This window comes from Lolium rigidum, chromosome 1 (genome assembly GCF_022539505.1).
Source record: "Lolium rigidum isolate FL_2022 chromosome 1, APGP_CSIRO_Lrig_0.1, whole genome shotgun sequence".
Taxonomy (NCBI): Eukaryota; Viridiplantae; Streptophyta; class Magnoliopsida; order Poales; family Poaceae; genus Lolium; species Lolium rigidum.
The window spans coordinates 232085925-232099461 of NC_061508.1; the positions used below are offsets into that span (position 1 = coordinate 232085925).

Here is a 13537-nt window from a genome sequence, read left to right on the forward strand (position 1 = left end):
TTCAATATTGTTCAAAATTTAAAAACCCAGAATTTAAAATATTGGATGTTCAAATTGAAAATTGCTCAAATTTGAAAACTGCACAAATTGAAAATTGCTTAATTTTTTTAAAAAAATCTAGAATTTAAAATATTGGATGTTCAAATTTGAAAATTGCTCAAATTTGTAAACTATTCAAATTTTAAAAAACCCAGAATTTAAAATATTGGTAATTTTAAAATTTCATGTTTGTGAAAAATAGATTTTTCTCGGGAAACTCTCATTATGAAAATTAAAAAAGGAAGAGTAGAAAAAATAAAAAATAAATGAAACGGAAAGAAAAAACCAGAATTGCCTCCTAGTGGGTCGCGGCCCAGCTAGCCACCGCACGCACGCAGGGGTGTGCGGGGCGAACTCCGCACCGACCTGGTTGAAAAACAGGAGCACCCTGTCTACTTCCCGCTCATTAGCGGGAGCGAGGCATGGCTCGGCCTCTGCCCCCGGGTGTATTTTAGTTGGGCCAGCATAGTAAGGCATCTCTTATTTGTTCTATTATATGAAAAAATGTTGCATATTTGAAAACTTTCAGATTTGAAAAATTACATCGATTTAAATTAATTGGATAAACATTCAAATTTCAAAACAATTTAAAATGGAAACTTTCAAATTTGAAATTTGCTCAAATTAAAAATTTCTCAAAAGTAAAAAATGTTCAGATTTAAATTTTTTTGAATTTGAAAACTGCTCGGATTTGAAAATTGTTTGGATTTGAGAATTATTCAAATTAAAAATATTCAAACAGGAAAAGAAAAACAAAAAAGGAAACCAAAAAACCATAAGAACTAGGGAAACCAGAGAAAAAAACCGGCTAAAACCTTGTAGAAAGTTCCCAAAACCGGGAAAACCGAAGGATCCCCTCGCTCCCTATGACGTTGGTGAGCCAGCCCACGAGGTGGTCCCACGATAAATAGGTTTCCCCCTTTACACCGCTCGACTAGGTGTTGTTCTTCTCGGTCACCTGAAGCGCTCCCGAATGGACCCGACCCATTAAGCTTCCTTCGCTTGCCTAGTTCATTGGCCTGTCGCTGTTTTTGTTTTGTACAAACGAATTCAAATATGAACAGATTCAAAATTAGAAAAAAATCAAAATTAGAATAAAATCAAAATTGAATAAACTCAAAATTCGAAGAAATGCAAAATCTGAACACAAATGGAAATCCGAGTGAAATTAAAATTCAACACTTTTCAAATCCGAACATTTTCCCTCAAAAAATCAGAACGAAATTCAGAATTTCTTTGGTGCTCTCATATATTACCATCAACCTCGTCAAACTTTAGTTGTGTCCATAGTTAGGAAAACAAGCAAGACGATCAATAATATATGAAGTAGTCTTATAATTAAGATAGACTAAGTATCTCTATTTGCATTTATTATTCAACACATGTTAATTATTAGTATTTCCTCCAAATATAGCTATTTAGAACCAATACAATTATATGACAAAGTATGAACTTACTCATAAGCATAGGGATAGAATAATAACATTTTCATCTAGAGCATATTTGCAACATATGTGGTGTTCCATTCGTTATGTTCTCTCATGTATACTTGAGGATAGGTAGTGAACACAAGTGCCATATGGTGGCGGTAAAAAGGCACGTGTCAAACATGCACACAATTTCGACACATACACACTTAGTTGGTGCACAAAGAAAAAAAATCCAGCAAATCTAGTTCTAACTCGAACCCGCTTTACGAAACACGACGCGGCATGACACGCTTGGCATGGCATGGTGTGCCATTGTGTGCCGAGCACCGGAGAAGGAGCATGCGTGAACTACTTATTCTCACTCACGTAAGGTAGTAGAAGTGCCGCCTTTATAAACAATTTTAACTCTCCGCACTAACAATGTGAGACTTAACTTAGCCTCACTTAATGTTGCCATGTTTCCAAGCTGAATGGGCTTTGAAATTTTCAGAATTTCAAGAATTAAGGTGCCAAGGTCCATATAAATCCAAACATTAGGTAGGCAACATAGCTCTCAATTTGGTGGTGTAAAATTTGATCTTTTAATACTAGTATCAAGTTCGATAAGGTTAGTAGTATCAGTGACAAAGGCTCGACAACATGACTCCAGGGGTGTTTCCCAGCCATATCGCATTTAGAAATCATTGGTTCTTACCCATTGGCGCGATCCACTCAAATTCTGTTCCATAACTCGTGAGGTTAATTATCTAACTTGTGTATATTTTGTCTGGCAATTTTTTTGACTCAAAATTTGGAGGAACGTCAAGATTAAAAGGTTAATATTGAGATGTCGGCTTCAAAAGTTTATGATGTAATTATTAGTTTTATAAAGGATCTTCATGTTCTTATATATTAATTTCATTTTCTTACTTTTGTTAGTTATTTAATTAACGCAGATCCTTTAATAAAAAGGCAATCATACTAATGTGCATCAGGCTTCAGAGAAAAGAGAGCCTTTAGGTCATGTTTGGTTCTTGGCCACACTTTACCAAGTCAAAGTTTAGCAATTTGGCGTGTATTTGCTTCTTCCACAGTTTAATATTGCCACACTTTATTATCCATATGGTCTATCAGTCAATCTCTCATAGAGTAGTTTTTTGCCAAGTTTTGTCGCACTTTGTGGCACCAATTTCTTAGCCACACTTGCCAAATTATACTTAGAAAGGATGTCCGGGAACCAAACATGCTTTAATGAATTGAGCCGAAGACATGGGCGTTAAGGATGACACCCACATGGTTTGGATACATGTGGAGCAACCCCATATCCTTACGCATTGCTCCCCAAGCTTAACCACCACTCGTACCCATACCCAAACGGGTATAATTTTTTCCCATACACGCATCTGAAAATGGTTAATGGGTACCCACGGGTAAAATATCCATGTGTGCAACACATAAACTTGGGAAGAAAATTGTAAAAAACAACAATCGAACAATCATAATTTATAAAACAACATTACAAACATAAATACAACATCACATCATAAACAACAACACATTCTTAGAAGCAGCGGCACTTGGTCATAAAAATAACAAATAATCATAAACAACAGGACATAGCCATAAACAACAACACATAGTCATACACTTTATGTTCACGTACTTACGTACGACAAAGTATATAGGTAATTTGACCATACATATGACCAAAAAATGTACTATAAGTAACAAGTACAGGTACAAGAGAATATAGGTATGAATTACATGATTTCCTACCCTTACCCGCTCTACCCGATGGGTATAAAATTTTCCTAGTTACATACCTATGGGTAATTATCTGTCAGAAAGGGTACATGGGTAATGGTACCCGTTACCATCCCTACACACAGTGGTGCTTACTGTTTTTCTCTCTATGGCACTGATCTTCCCTCGTCCCTTGTGTTTTGTCATGTTTTTGTTGATCATGTACTTTCTAGAAAATATGCATCTATGTTATAGTGCTAATATTGTGGATCTTTTATGTTCTTCACTGAACATGATACAAAAGTGGAATCTTTGTGTCCTTCACTCATGGATAAAAAATAGAGTGGATATCACAACACAAAACCTATCGGTGCTAGAGTTTCAGAAAACCACAAAGGAAATTAATATTTCAGGGAACCACAACAGTTGATGTAAATTTGTTGGAAAAACCCAACTCTCGCGTTTTAAGTTGTTTGCTAGTATCTTCGATACCGTTGTTACACTAGTCAAAGGACAAATGATTAAAAAAATGGGCCACTTCGGGTTCTTTCCTTTGACGAGGCTTGCATTGTAATTTGTTCTTTTCTTTTAGAAAATCTGAGTTTTTGAACAAATTTTGGCCAAAAGTTGAAAATTTCCAAATGACTAGGCAAAATAAGCTCAGATTTTTCTAGTCTACTCAGCTAAGTTAGTTCAATCACTTGATTTTTAAGATTCTTTTAACAAATTGAATTCTTATTGAAACTTGACCAAAGTTCGCAAAAATGCAAAAACTTTCAAACATCTAGGCAAAATAAATCCAAGATTGCCCAGACACACGAAAGTATGTTGGTTCATTAGAACTATAGATTCTTTTTTTGATTAATTAATAATTATTGATACTAGGCCGGGTCCAGCTTGAGGGAAAAACCTGAGAGAGTTGCTTTCTTTTAACATGTGAGAGAATCAATATCTGACCGATGGATGCAGAGTGTCATAGACGTTATCAAACGACCTGAACCGTGAGAGTAGGGCCATGTGAAGCAAATTACCTCAAAATTTAGGTTGTAGTTTTTTGAAACCATATCCCAAATAGTTATGGTTTGTGATATTTGCTTAAGAAAAAGTTTGATCATAAATTTGGTCAACAAAATATGGATTATATGTCATAAAGATTATAACATCCGATTCATATTTAAAAGATGATTCTAATGATATAATTTTTGTGATATATAAATCATATTTGTTGACTAAATTTATGATCAATTTTTTTTTTTAAACTACGTGAATGCCTAATAAACTGATATGGAAGGAGTACTTAAGCTTGCAGTCGTAGGTCCTTTTCTAATTATAACATGAATAATTAGAAAACTGGATTAATTAATTATTTAAACTTGTTGCATTGAATGTCTTATATCCTTATTCCTTAGACAACTCATAGTTTTGTATGAGTATCATGGAAGTAGGACCGTGTGTGGATTAATTACTCTAGTTTTGTCATTGCTGGGGAAACATTTTGTTTCAAAATTCTGCTGTTACTCCTGTTATTACACTTGCAATTCATTGTTCACTGACGCAATCATCTTCTTGAACCAACGGTAGCTAGCAGGTCGCTGCTACTTGGGGAGTGGAGTTGCAGGCGCTGAGCTGCTGCAATGAAACCATTCTCGCCCTACAGTTGGTTCTGGCGCAGCAAGAGAAGCAATTGCGACGCTTTGCGCTATACCGAGCAAGACATAGTTAACAACCATGGCGACGACAGCGCCATGAGCATCATTGATACTGGCATCTACGGGGCGTTGTGCCGAGTTCGCCTGCAGAACACATCGAGGGCGTTGGTGGTGAAGAAGCTGCAGAACGAGAGCGGAACGCTGGACGCCAGTGTGGACGACCGATGCCAGAAGGAGGTGAACTTGCTGGGCGGCATCTGCCACGGCAACATCATCAGTCTTAGAGACTGCATTCGGAGGGAGAACTTCATCCTGCTCGTCTATGGCCACGCCGAGAACGGAAGCCTCCACCAGTGGCTGCACCCTCTCCTCCAGCTGGCCGGGGAGGATGATCGGCGGCGGCCCCCGCTGGACTGGCCGGCGAGGCGGGCCATCGCCATAGGCGTCGCCGATGGGCTCTGCTACCTTCACCATGGACGCATAAACCCCGTCGTGCACCACAACATCAACTCTACCAACATCGTGCTCGACACTGATCTCAAGCCCAAGATCGCAGGTTTCGATTTTGCGCGGGTCAGCCTTGCCGGACCTGACCAACCGGTGCCGGTCTCGGACCTCGCTGCTGGCAATATATTCGGGTACACAGCTCCAGGTGAGACTTGTACTACAATTTAATAACTGTATATGCTCGGAAATTCAATTCGGCTCCCGGGTGCGTATGCTCCCTCTACCAAAAAATCATATTTTGAAATGTCGAAAAATTTGGACAAAAAATTCTACATGTACATCTCCATAATATACGTGCGTTCGTCAAGTTTCACGAAAATCCAATATTTTGTGTGGTCTATATAAAAAAGAGAAAGTTTATCTTGTGAAAAACATTATTTTTAGCAGTGAATTTTGTCTTTTTTACACACGTCACATGATAAGTCGATTTTTTATGAAACAACTTTGTGAGCACGTAGCACGTGAAGATGTACGTGCGAACTTTTAGTTTCAATTTTTAAAAAAATTAAAATGTATGTAAGATGCATTTCGAAATATAGGAAGCATATGCACCCATGTTCCAAAACACCGCTCCCTAAATTTCTTACGTAAACAAAAGACTGAATGGATCAAGTTAATTGCTGCAGAATATGCGACACTGGTGACCGCGAAGGTTGATGTATACAGCCTCGGTGTGGTGCTGCTGGAGCTCGTCACCGGGCGGGTGGCCAACGATGCGGGTGGGGATGGTCACTTGGCAACATGGGCACGGAGACACTGCAACCGCCTGACACTACTACACGGTAGGGATTTAGGGGCACTTTGCCCTGGGGCACTTTTTAAAGTGCCCCTAAATACCCCCTTTTAGAGGCACTTTGGCCAAAATGTCTCTAATGCTCTACCTATTGAGGCAGTTTGGAGAAGTGTCCCAATTGGTATACACCTATTGGGGTAGTTTGGAGAAGTGCCCCAATTAATATACACCTATTGAGGCAGTTTGAAGAAGTGCCCCAATTGGTATGCACTTATTGGGGCAGTTTAACTAGTGCCCCAATTGCTATACACCTATTGGGGCAGTTTCAAGAAGTGCCCCAATTGGTATACACCTATTGAGGCAGTTTAACTAGTGCCCCAATTGGTATCCCACGGTATGATTGCTGCACCCCCATGGAGCTCTCACAGCGCTTTGAATTTTCGGCCGTCCGATCGAGCAGACGTGGCGCGATCTCGGCCGTCGTTCCGTTCGGTGGCGCTCGAGGCCCTCCCACAGACCCACATTTTATCCATGGGTCACTAAAAGCCCATCCCGGCCCGACTTCGCTAGCCCTCCACCAATCCAATCCCCTCCGTGTCTCTCCTCCCAATCCCCTCCCGCATCTCACCTGCCCCTCATCTCATCTCTCGATCCGCCGCCGGCGCTCTCCGCAGAGACGGCACCCTGTCGTGCCTCCTCTCACCTTCGCCGCCTCCTCTCCAGCTCCGGCTCGTCGCCGAACTCCGTCTCCTCCACCCAATATCCTTCTCCTCTGCCACGTCGCTCGTACTGGACGGCAGGAGGTGCACGGACCCTGGCCGCCGCAACGCCGAGCTCTGCCACCATGGACGCGGCGGACTACGTCGGCTTCGCCTCCATCCACCCGCACCTCGACGCCTCCTCCGGGGCCGCCGCGTTCCCCAACCCCAAGGGCAGCCGTGGTGGCGGCGGCGCGGGAGGCATGGTCGCGCCGGGAAGAAGCGTGCACGAGCTGCTCGAGTGCCCCGTCTGCATCAACTCCATGTACCCGCCGATCCACCAGGTTCTTTGATTTTGCCCCAACCTATTTCTTGACTTCCCAAATTTTGCTACAGCGCACTATGGAGTAGTATGTGTGTGATTCGACTTCGGCGATTCTTGGGTTCGAATGGGATTCGACTATGCAACGTAGGAGCCGGTAGAAGCTGCAGAGATGGAGGTTGAGGTGGTTCAGCTGCCCCTTCTTCATGGAGGTTGAGATAAAAGTAGAGTTAAACTCCCCCTCTTTAGTTTTACCCCTGGAACATCTTATCTCTTGTGCAGATTGTTTTATATATGCTTAGCAGGTGTTTGATGAAATTCCTAGATAATATTGGTCTATATTTATGCACCATCTAACTGTTTGCAATCTTGTAATTATAGTACTAGGATGTTCAGGAGAGAGATTTATACTTCTATCCCTTTTGCAATCTTGCAACACCATTCAATGGTGAGAAGTTTTTTTTCTTCTTCATTCAGTTAAATGGATAAGGATGTTGGAGTATCTTATAATCATGCTTGATGGCTGCTGCTTCCACACAGCCTGGCGTGCCGTTGCTGAACATGGACTGGCAGCGTCGCTACTGATGTGTGCTATGGCGGCAGAGGCCAGCCATAGGAGCTTAACAGTGACTCTAGGATGACATGAGCGTTAAGAATCGGTGTCGCAGCGAGTCTGGTGACCACCCGCGCGGAACTCTATTGGCCATGTATTTTCACTCCGCGAGTGATGTTTCAGTTGTGTTATATTCATGTGATCCATTTATATTTATCTAAATAGGAGGAGCAAAAAAATAGTTCCTAACAGTTTGTATGAATATTTTTATTTTGACTAGGCTTGAATGATTACTGAAAATGAGTCATCGACCGTGTTGGCGGGCATTGCGCTGCAAGTCGTGTTAGTTATATGTGGTCTGGTAAGATTTCTTAAATGTCCTCGTTGGCTTTGTGATTTTTCTTTAGAGCATGAACTTGAATAGAAAATCAGATGTTTCACATTGTCTACAAAATGCAGTGGCATGGCTAAAACTCACACTCTTGGTTATTTAGCATAATAGTGAATTCAAGTAAAACTAGGCCTTGATATGTCGGATTTGCATCTTCTCCATTCTGTGTTTGATGTGTTTTAGATTGTTAAAAGTTATTCTGGATTTATTGTATGTATGTATGCTGCTGTGGAGTTAAGCTCTTGATGGAATTGATATACCCAATCATCCAATTTATACCTGAAGAGTTGACTTTGATGGTTTTCTAAATTATGCAAACTGATTCTTTTACTTTTTAGCATTAAATAGGGATTTTTTTGCCGGATGGGACTACATCCATGTGATAAGTAAGTTTATATTAGGGCCTCATATTGAATATTGCACTAGAGCCCCGATTCCTGGAGATGGACGAACGGATGCATCTCCTCAGTTTTTTCGCTGTAAGATGTGATGCTGGTTGTGGATCTATGACCACCTCTCGGACTGTGTTCTTCCCTTTGACTGCCCAACAAGAGGAAGAGAAGGAGCGCAACTGCGCTCGAGCTCGGTGGTGGGAAAGCTGGAGGATGGTGAAGATGAGCTTGTGTGTGCTAGACTGGCATCTCTGCATGCTCTCGTGTAGGTATGAATTTGCTTCCCTAATCCCCTGATTTTATGGAGCAAAAGCAGCTTGCTATGTGCTTGAGTTTGTTCTATACCACTAAAAGTTCAGCAGGATACAGAATACCTTCCAACTCACACTTTTGGGTTATGGCCTGTTGATTTTCTACTATCAAAATCTATATAACTGCATATAAATTTGTCTGACACTATACACACTGTCGAGCTTCTCAAATTAAGCCATTGGGTTATGGCCTGTTGATTTTCTACTATCGAAATCTATATATCTGCATATAAATTTGTTTGGCATTATACACACTGTCGAGCTTCTCAAATTAAGCCATACTTTCAGCAGCAAGTAATTCTCACACATAATCACATGTCTTTTATCTTCTTTTTGCCTCCGAACACTGCTTTGCATTATCAACACATTACAATGTCTTACATTATACATGCTGCCAAGCTTCTCAATTTAAGTGACACTTAGCTTCAAGTAGTTCTCACTGTCAAACTTCTCAGTTCAAGCAAGTAATTCTCACGGTCAAATTTCTCAGTTTACGTTACACTTTCAGCAACATTTAATTCACATACATAGTAATCTGCATTTGAGCCTCATTTTTCCTCTGAACTCTGCCTTGCATGTACTAATAAAAAGGATTTTTGGTTAGCTTTACAGATTAGAAAGGCTTTTCATTGAAAAGAAAGCTTTTTTCCAGCCCTAAACTTGTCTCTGGTTTTATTCCAAAAAAATGTATTGAGTTTACTGTCATATGTGGAAGTTACTTAGCAGAATATCAATTTCCGCACCAAGCAATGGATACATGTACTGATCATAGATTCTTTTACTCAGTGGAGACAAGTGTAACTTTTTTATTAGCATATGCCTGCAAAGCAGTCTGACAATGAAATTATCATAGGCCTGGCACCCTGCAAACCTGGAAGTGCACACTATATTGTCTTTTTACATGCATATGTAAATGTTCGGAGGTACATGCATGCTGTGTCGCTTTGAGAGGATATCTCCAGGAAGATGCACGTTGATGCACCCGCTGCTGATGGTACACGAACTGTAGCGCCCGGCGGCGTGGGCGAGCGAGGCTGCGATTGGAGTAGTTGGAACGATATGAGCGCTGCTGGGCCACCTCCGACTTGCCAGCGTTTCGCCGCCGCAACCGCCCATCCAGAGTCATTTGTCTCTGAGGTATCACCGCTCCCGCACATCCAAAGACCATTGTAGTTGACATCGTTAGAGACAAATTACAACTTTTGACATTTTGACTTCCTTGTGCATATGGTTAGGGTATAAGGGTTCTTATTTAACTTTAATTCATGGAATTTCTGATTCGGGAGATACGTACTTTTCGTAATACATTCCTTTGTTATTTGTTCATGTCAAGCATTTCATAATGGGCTGCCATATTCAGAGATTTGAAAAAAAATTATACTCGGCATGTAAGTACTTCATTTGCATCTACCAGCTAAAATATATGCAGCAATTACTCCTTTTCATAACCATCAAATCAGAAGAATTTAGGTAAAATAGCTTCCTGCCACCTCACCTTGCATATGACAGGAAGCAGACTTTTGCTTCAGCTACTATTTTATTGGTGTCATTTCAGATCTGAGTTTTGTGTTTCATAGAAGTTGCTTGATATCCAAGTTGGTTTTAATAATGACATTAAAGGATAATTTTGTAATATCTATTCAGTATGTTCTACTTAGGAGGTGGGATTTTCTGTATGTATACATGTAGCTGCAGTTGCTTCTTTTGTACTGCTTGTTTATACTATCTATTTTGTGATCACCTTTTCATGTTTAGAGTTATAAGAAGTAAGAATACATCTCTTTTTTGCATTCAGTGTGATCGTACCAGTATATGAGCTGTAAATTGAACGGTTCAAATTCAGCTGATCTCTGGTTTGAAGAATGTTAAAGATAGCAGTGGCAACAGTTCTGCGTGGGATTTTTTATTATTATTGTATATGCCTTGGATGTAATTAATCACTTGAAATGTTCAGTGCGGTGCCTTTTTACCTCTTCGCTCGCTGGCGTTAAATAATCATTATTATACACGAAGCATATTGTTTCTTACTTGAAATGTTTACTTTGATGTCCAGTTCATTGTATCAGTTCCCAACTTAGTGTTTTATTTCCTCTTGTACATGTTGGGTTACTACATTAGTTTAGAGTGGAAGTGCCTTTTTTTAGTAGCTCTTGTGTGATTTGTGCGTTTATTTCCTGAAAGTTAGCTTGCTTGGGTAGAGGCACGCCACACACTTGATAATGCACACCCTAAGACTTCTAGGTAGGAAAGTTCTAGCATCCTTTGGCGTACCACCTGGGTGGGTGGGTGGGTGAATAACTTGATGCTGGAGAAAATTCTAGAATCCCTCAATACACAAATATGCTCCAAACTGAGTGTACCTAATATTGATGTATGCCAATATGCTAGGTTCGGTTTTTGCAAAATGTCGGCCCTTTGATTGTATGATACTCGCAGCAGCCTATGAGACATTTTACATATTTACAGTTGAAATACAGGGATGATCTATGGAATTTTGTCTTTACTGATTCATTCTGTTGTCAGCTCACAATGTTAGTATTATATAGCTCCAAGTTAATAATACAGCTAAATTGATAGAAATGATTATACTATAATTGCTTTGAAATTCGTCCTTACTTCCCAGTATATTTCTCACTGTACAATCCTGTTGACATAATCAAATATGTGTTGGGGGTGCTTTTTGTAGGATATAAGAATTGGGTTTTGATTAATAATGGGATTAATAATTTTAATGCCAAAATATACACTCTACAATATGAAACCATTTCCTTCTCTACAAAAGAAATTAAGAAAGGAAAGGAATGCCTTTCCAGATCATTTAAACTTGAAGAGAAGATTGTGCATACTATATCTACAGTAAGCATGAGAATTCTTAGCAGCCATGAGAAATGCCTTTTGCATATTTGCAGTTGAAATACAGAGATGCTCTATGGAATTTCGTCTTTACTGATTCATTATGTTGTCAGCTCACAATGTTAGTAGTTGTGCTAGAATGCATGCTATTTACTACTGTATGATTAATAACATATTGGTGTGAGCAATTGGTTTAATTATTATATAGCTCCAAGTTAATAATACGGCTAAATGGATAGAAATGATGATACTATAATTGCTTTGAAATTCGTCCTTACTTCCCAGTATATTTCTCACTCGCACAATACTGTTGACATAATCAAATATGTGTTGGGGTGCTTTTTGTAGGATATAAGAATTGGGTTTTGATTAATAATGGGATTATGCAGCAACAATGCAATCTTCACCACTAAACTTTCAGATGGAACTGTTAAGCGTGAAAGGGATAAAGAAATAATAATTTTAATGTCAAAATATACACTCTTCAATATGAAACCATTTCTTCTCTGCAAAAGAAATTAAGAACGGAAAGGAATGGCTTTCCAGATCATTTAAACTTGAAGAGTAGATTGTGCATACTAAATCTACAGTAAGCATGAGAAGTCTTAGCAGCCATGAGAAATGCCTTTGCCCTTTTGGTATCACCGTTGTATTTGGTTGCCAAAAGTGGTTCGGTCTCTTTATCTTGCATCTACAAAAACATCAAAAGCATTAGATGTGTGAAACTGATATTTGGTAGCAAATTGAACTGTACTTCACAGATGGTTCGATTTAGTTGTGTCGCTTCAGGTTGCAGGATAAGATCCTTCTAGACCATTTCACTTCCAACCCACAAATGGTCAATATATGTTGAATTGTTTCTAATTTATTTGCATTTGTCATCGAACTGCATGCCTTTTAATTTAAATCATCTCTGATGTGTGCATAAATGAACTGTTTTGAATTGCTTCTCAGTTCTGAATTCAGCTCCTTTCTAGATGCATTGTTATGATATTTTCGCAGTGCTGTAAATATTTTGACTATCTCTCATCGAACAACTTATTTCGCACTTTATACTGTTGGGCCATCTCTCTTGATTACTTCAAAAGTAATTATGTTAAATATGGCTGCCTCTTGAGAGAGCTATTAAATTATTGTTTAGCTAAAAAGGAGGTACGCTATATTTTCATCTGGTTTGTATTGTAAACGCATGATGTGATACTACAGATACACAAAATATTTTACCAAACGATTGACTGTGCGAAAGGCTTGGTGGCGTGCAGATTGATAGACTTATTTTCTGACTATTATAAATGTTTGATGCATTTTACCACCTATTTATGAGTGCAGATGACGAGGTCTTGCAAAAACAAGTGTATTAGTTATTCTAATATATTTCTCTGTTTTCCTGATTGTACATTCTTTCACTACTTGGTTCATGATTTTATGTATTTTATCCTAATTATATCTTATTGACTTTATTTTGCAAAACATAAAAACGTATTATCATTTACTTAAGTGTTTTTACGTTGTTTTATAGTGTAAATTGGCGGTAATTTCACGGGATCGTGCGCCAAGGCGCACATCTAAATCTAGTATATCTATTGGGGCAATTTCAAGAAGTGCCCCAATTGAGGGCGGCCCTAGGACGCGGTCGACCTCGCGCGCGCTCGGTTTCCGACCGCGTCTTTCCTTTTCGATCCAAAAATGAGTTGCGTGAGAACACCTATTGAGGCAGTTTAAAGAAGTGTTTAAAGAAGTGCCCAATTGGTATGGGGCAATTTCAAGAAGTGGCGTTCGTCCAAAAATGAGTTGCGCCCAACGGATTTCGAACTCGGGACCTTCCGAGCAGGGGCGCAAGAGAACTGCGCTGCTAACCAACTTCGCTCCAACTGCTCTTGGTAGTACACTAGACACATATCATATTTAGTATATAACTAACACGGTGCCAGACTGAA

General features: G+C 39.6%; 1 protein-coding gene across 1 annotated transcript; it reads left to right on the top strand.

Annotated features, from left to right (window-relative positions):
* The first annotated feature begins 4825 nt into the window (after positions 1-4825).
* On the top strand, positions 4826-7131 carry LOC124655855 (LRR receptor-like serine/threonine-protein kinase HSL2). The gene is made up of 3 exons (XM_047194693.1): positions 4826-5492; positions 5974-6129; positions 6881-7131. The coding sequence occupies exons 1-3, from the start codon at positions 4826-4828 to the stop codon at positions 7129-7131; spliced, it is 1074 nt and encodes a 357-aa protein (XP_047050649.1).
* The last annotated feature ends 6406 nt before the right edge of the window (positions 7132-13537 follow it).

Excerpts from the sequence above, each read along its gene's own strand:
- LOC124655855 (XM_047194693.1), top strand. The coding sequence starts at position 4,826 with ATGAAACCATTCTCGCCCTACAGTTGGTTCTGGCGCAGCAAGAGAAGC. Across the intron at positions 5,493-5,973 it reads ATTCGGGTACACAGCTCCAG|AATATGCGACACTGGTGACC; the intron begins GTGAGACTTGTA and ends TAATTGCTGCAG. Across the intron at positions 6,130-6,880 it reads CCGCCTGACACTACTACACG|GAGGTGCACGGACCCTGGCC; the intron begins GTAGGGATTTAG and ends ACTGGACGGCAG.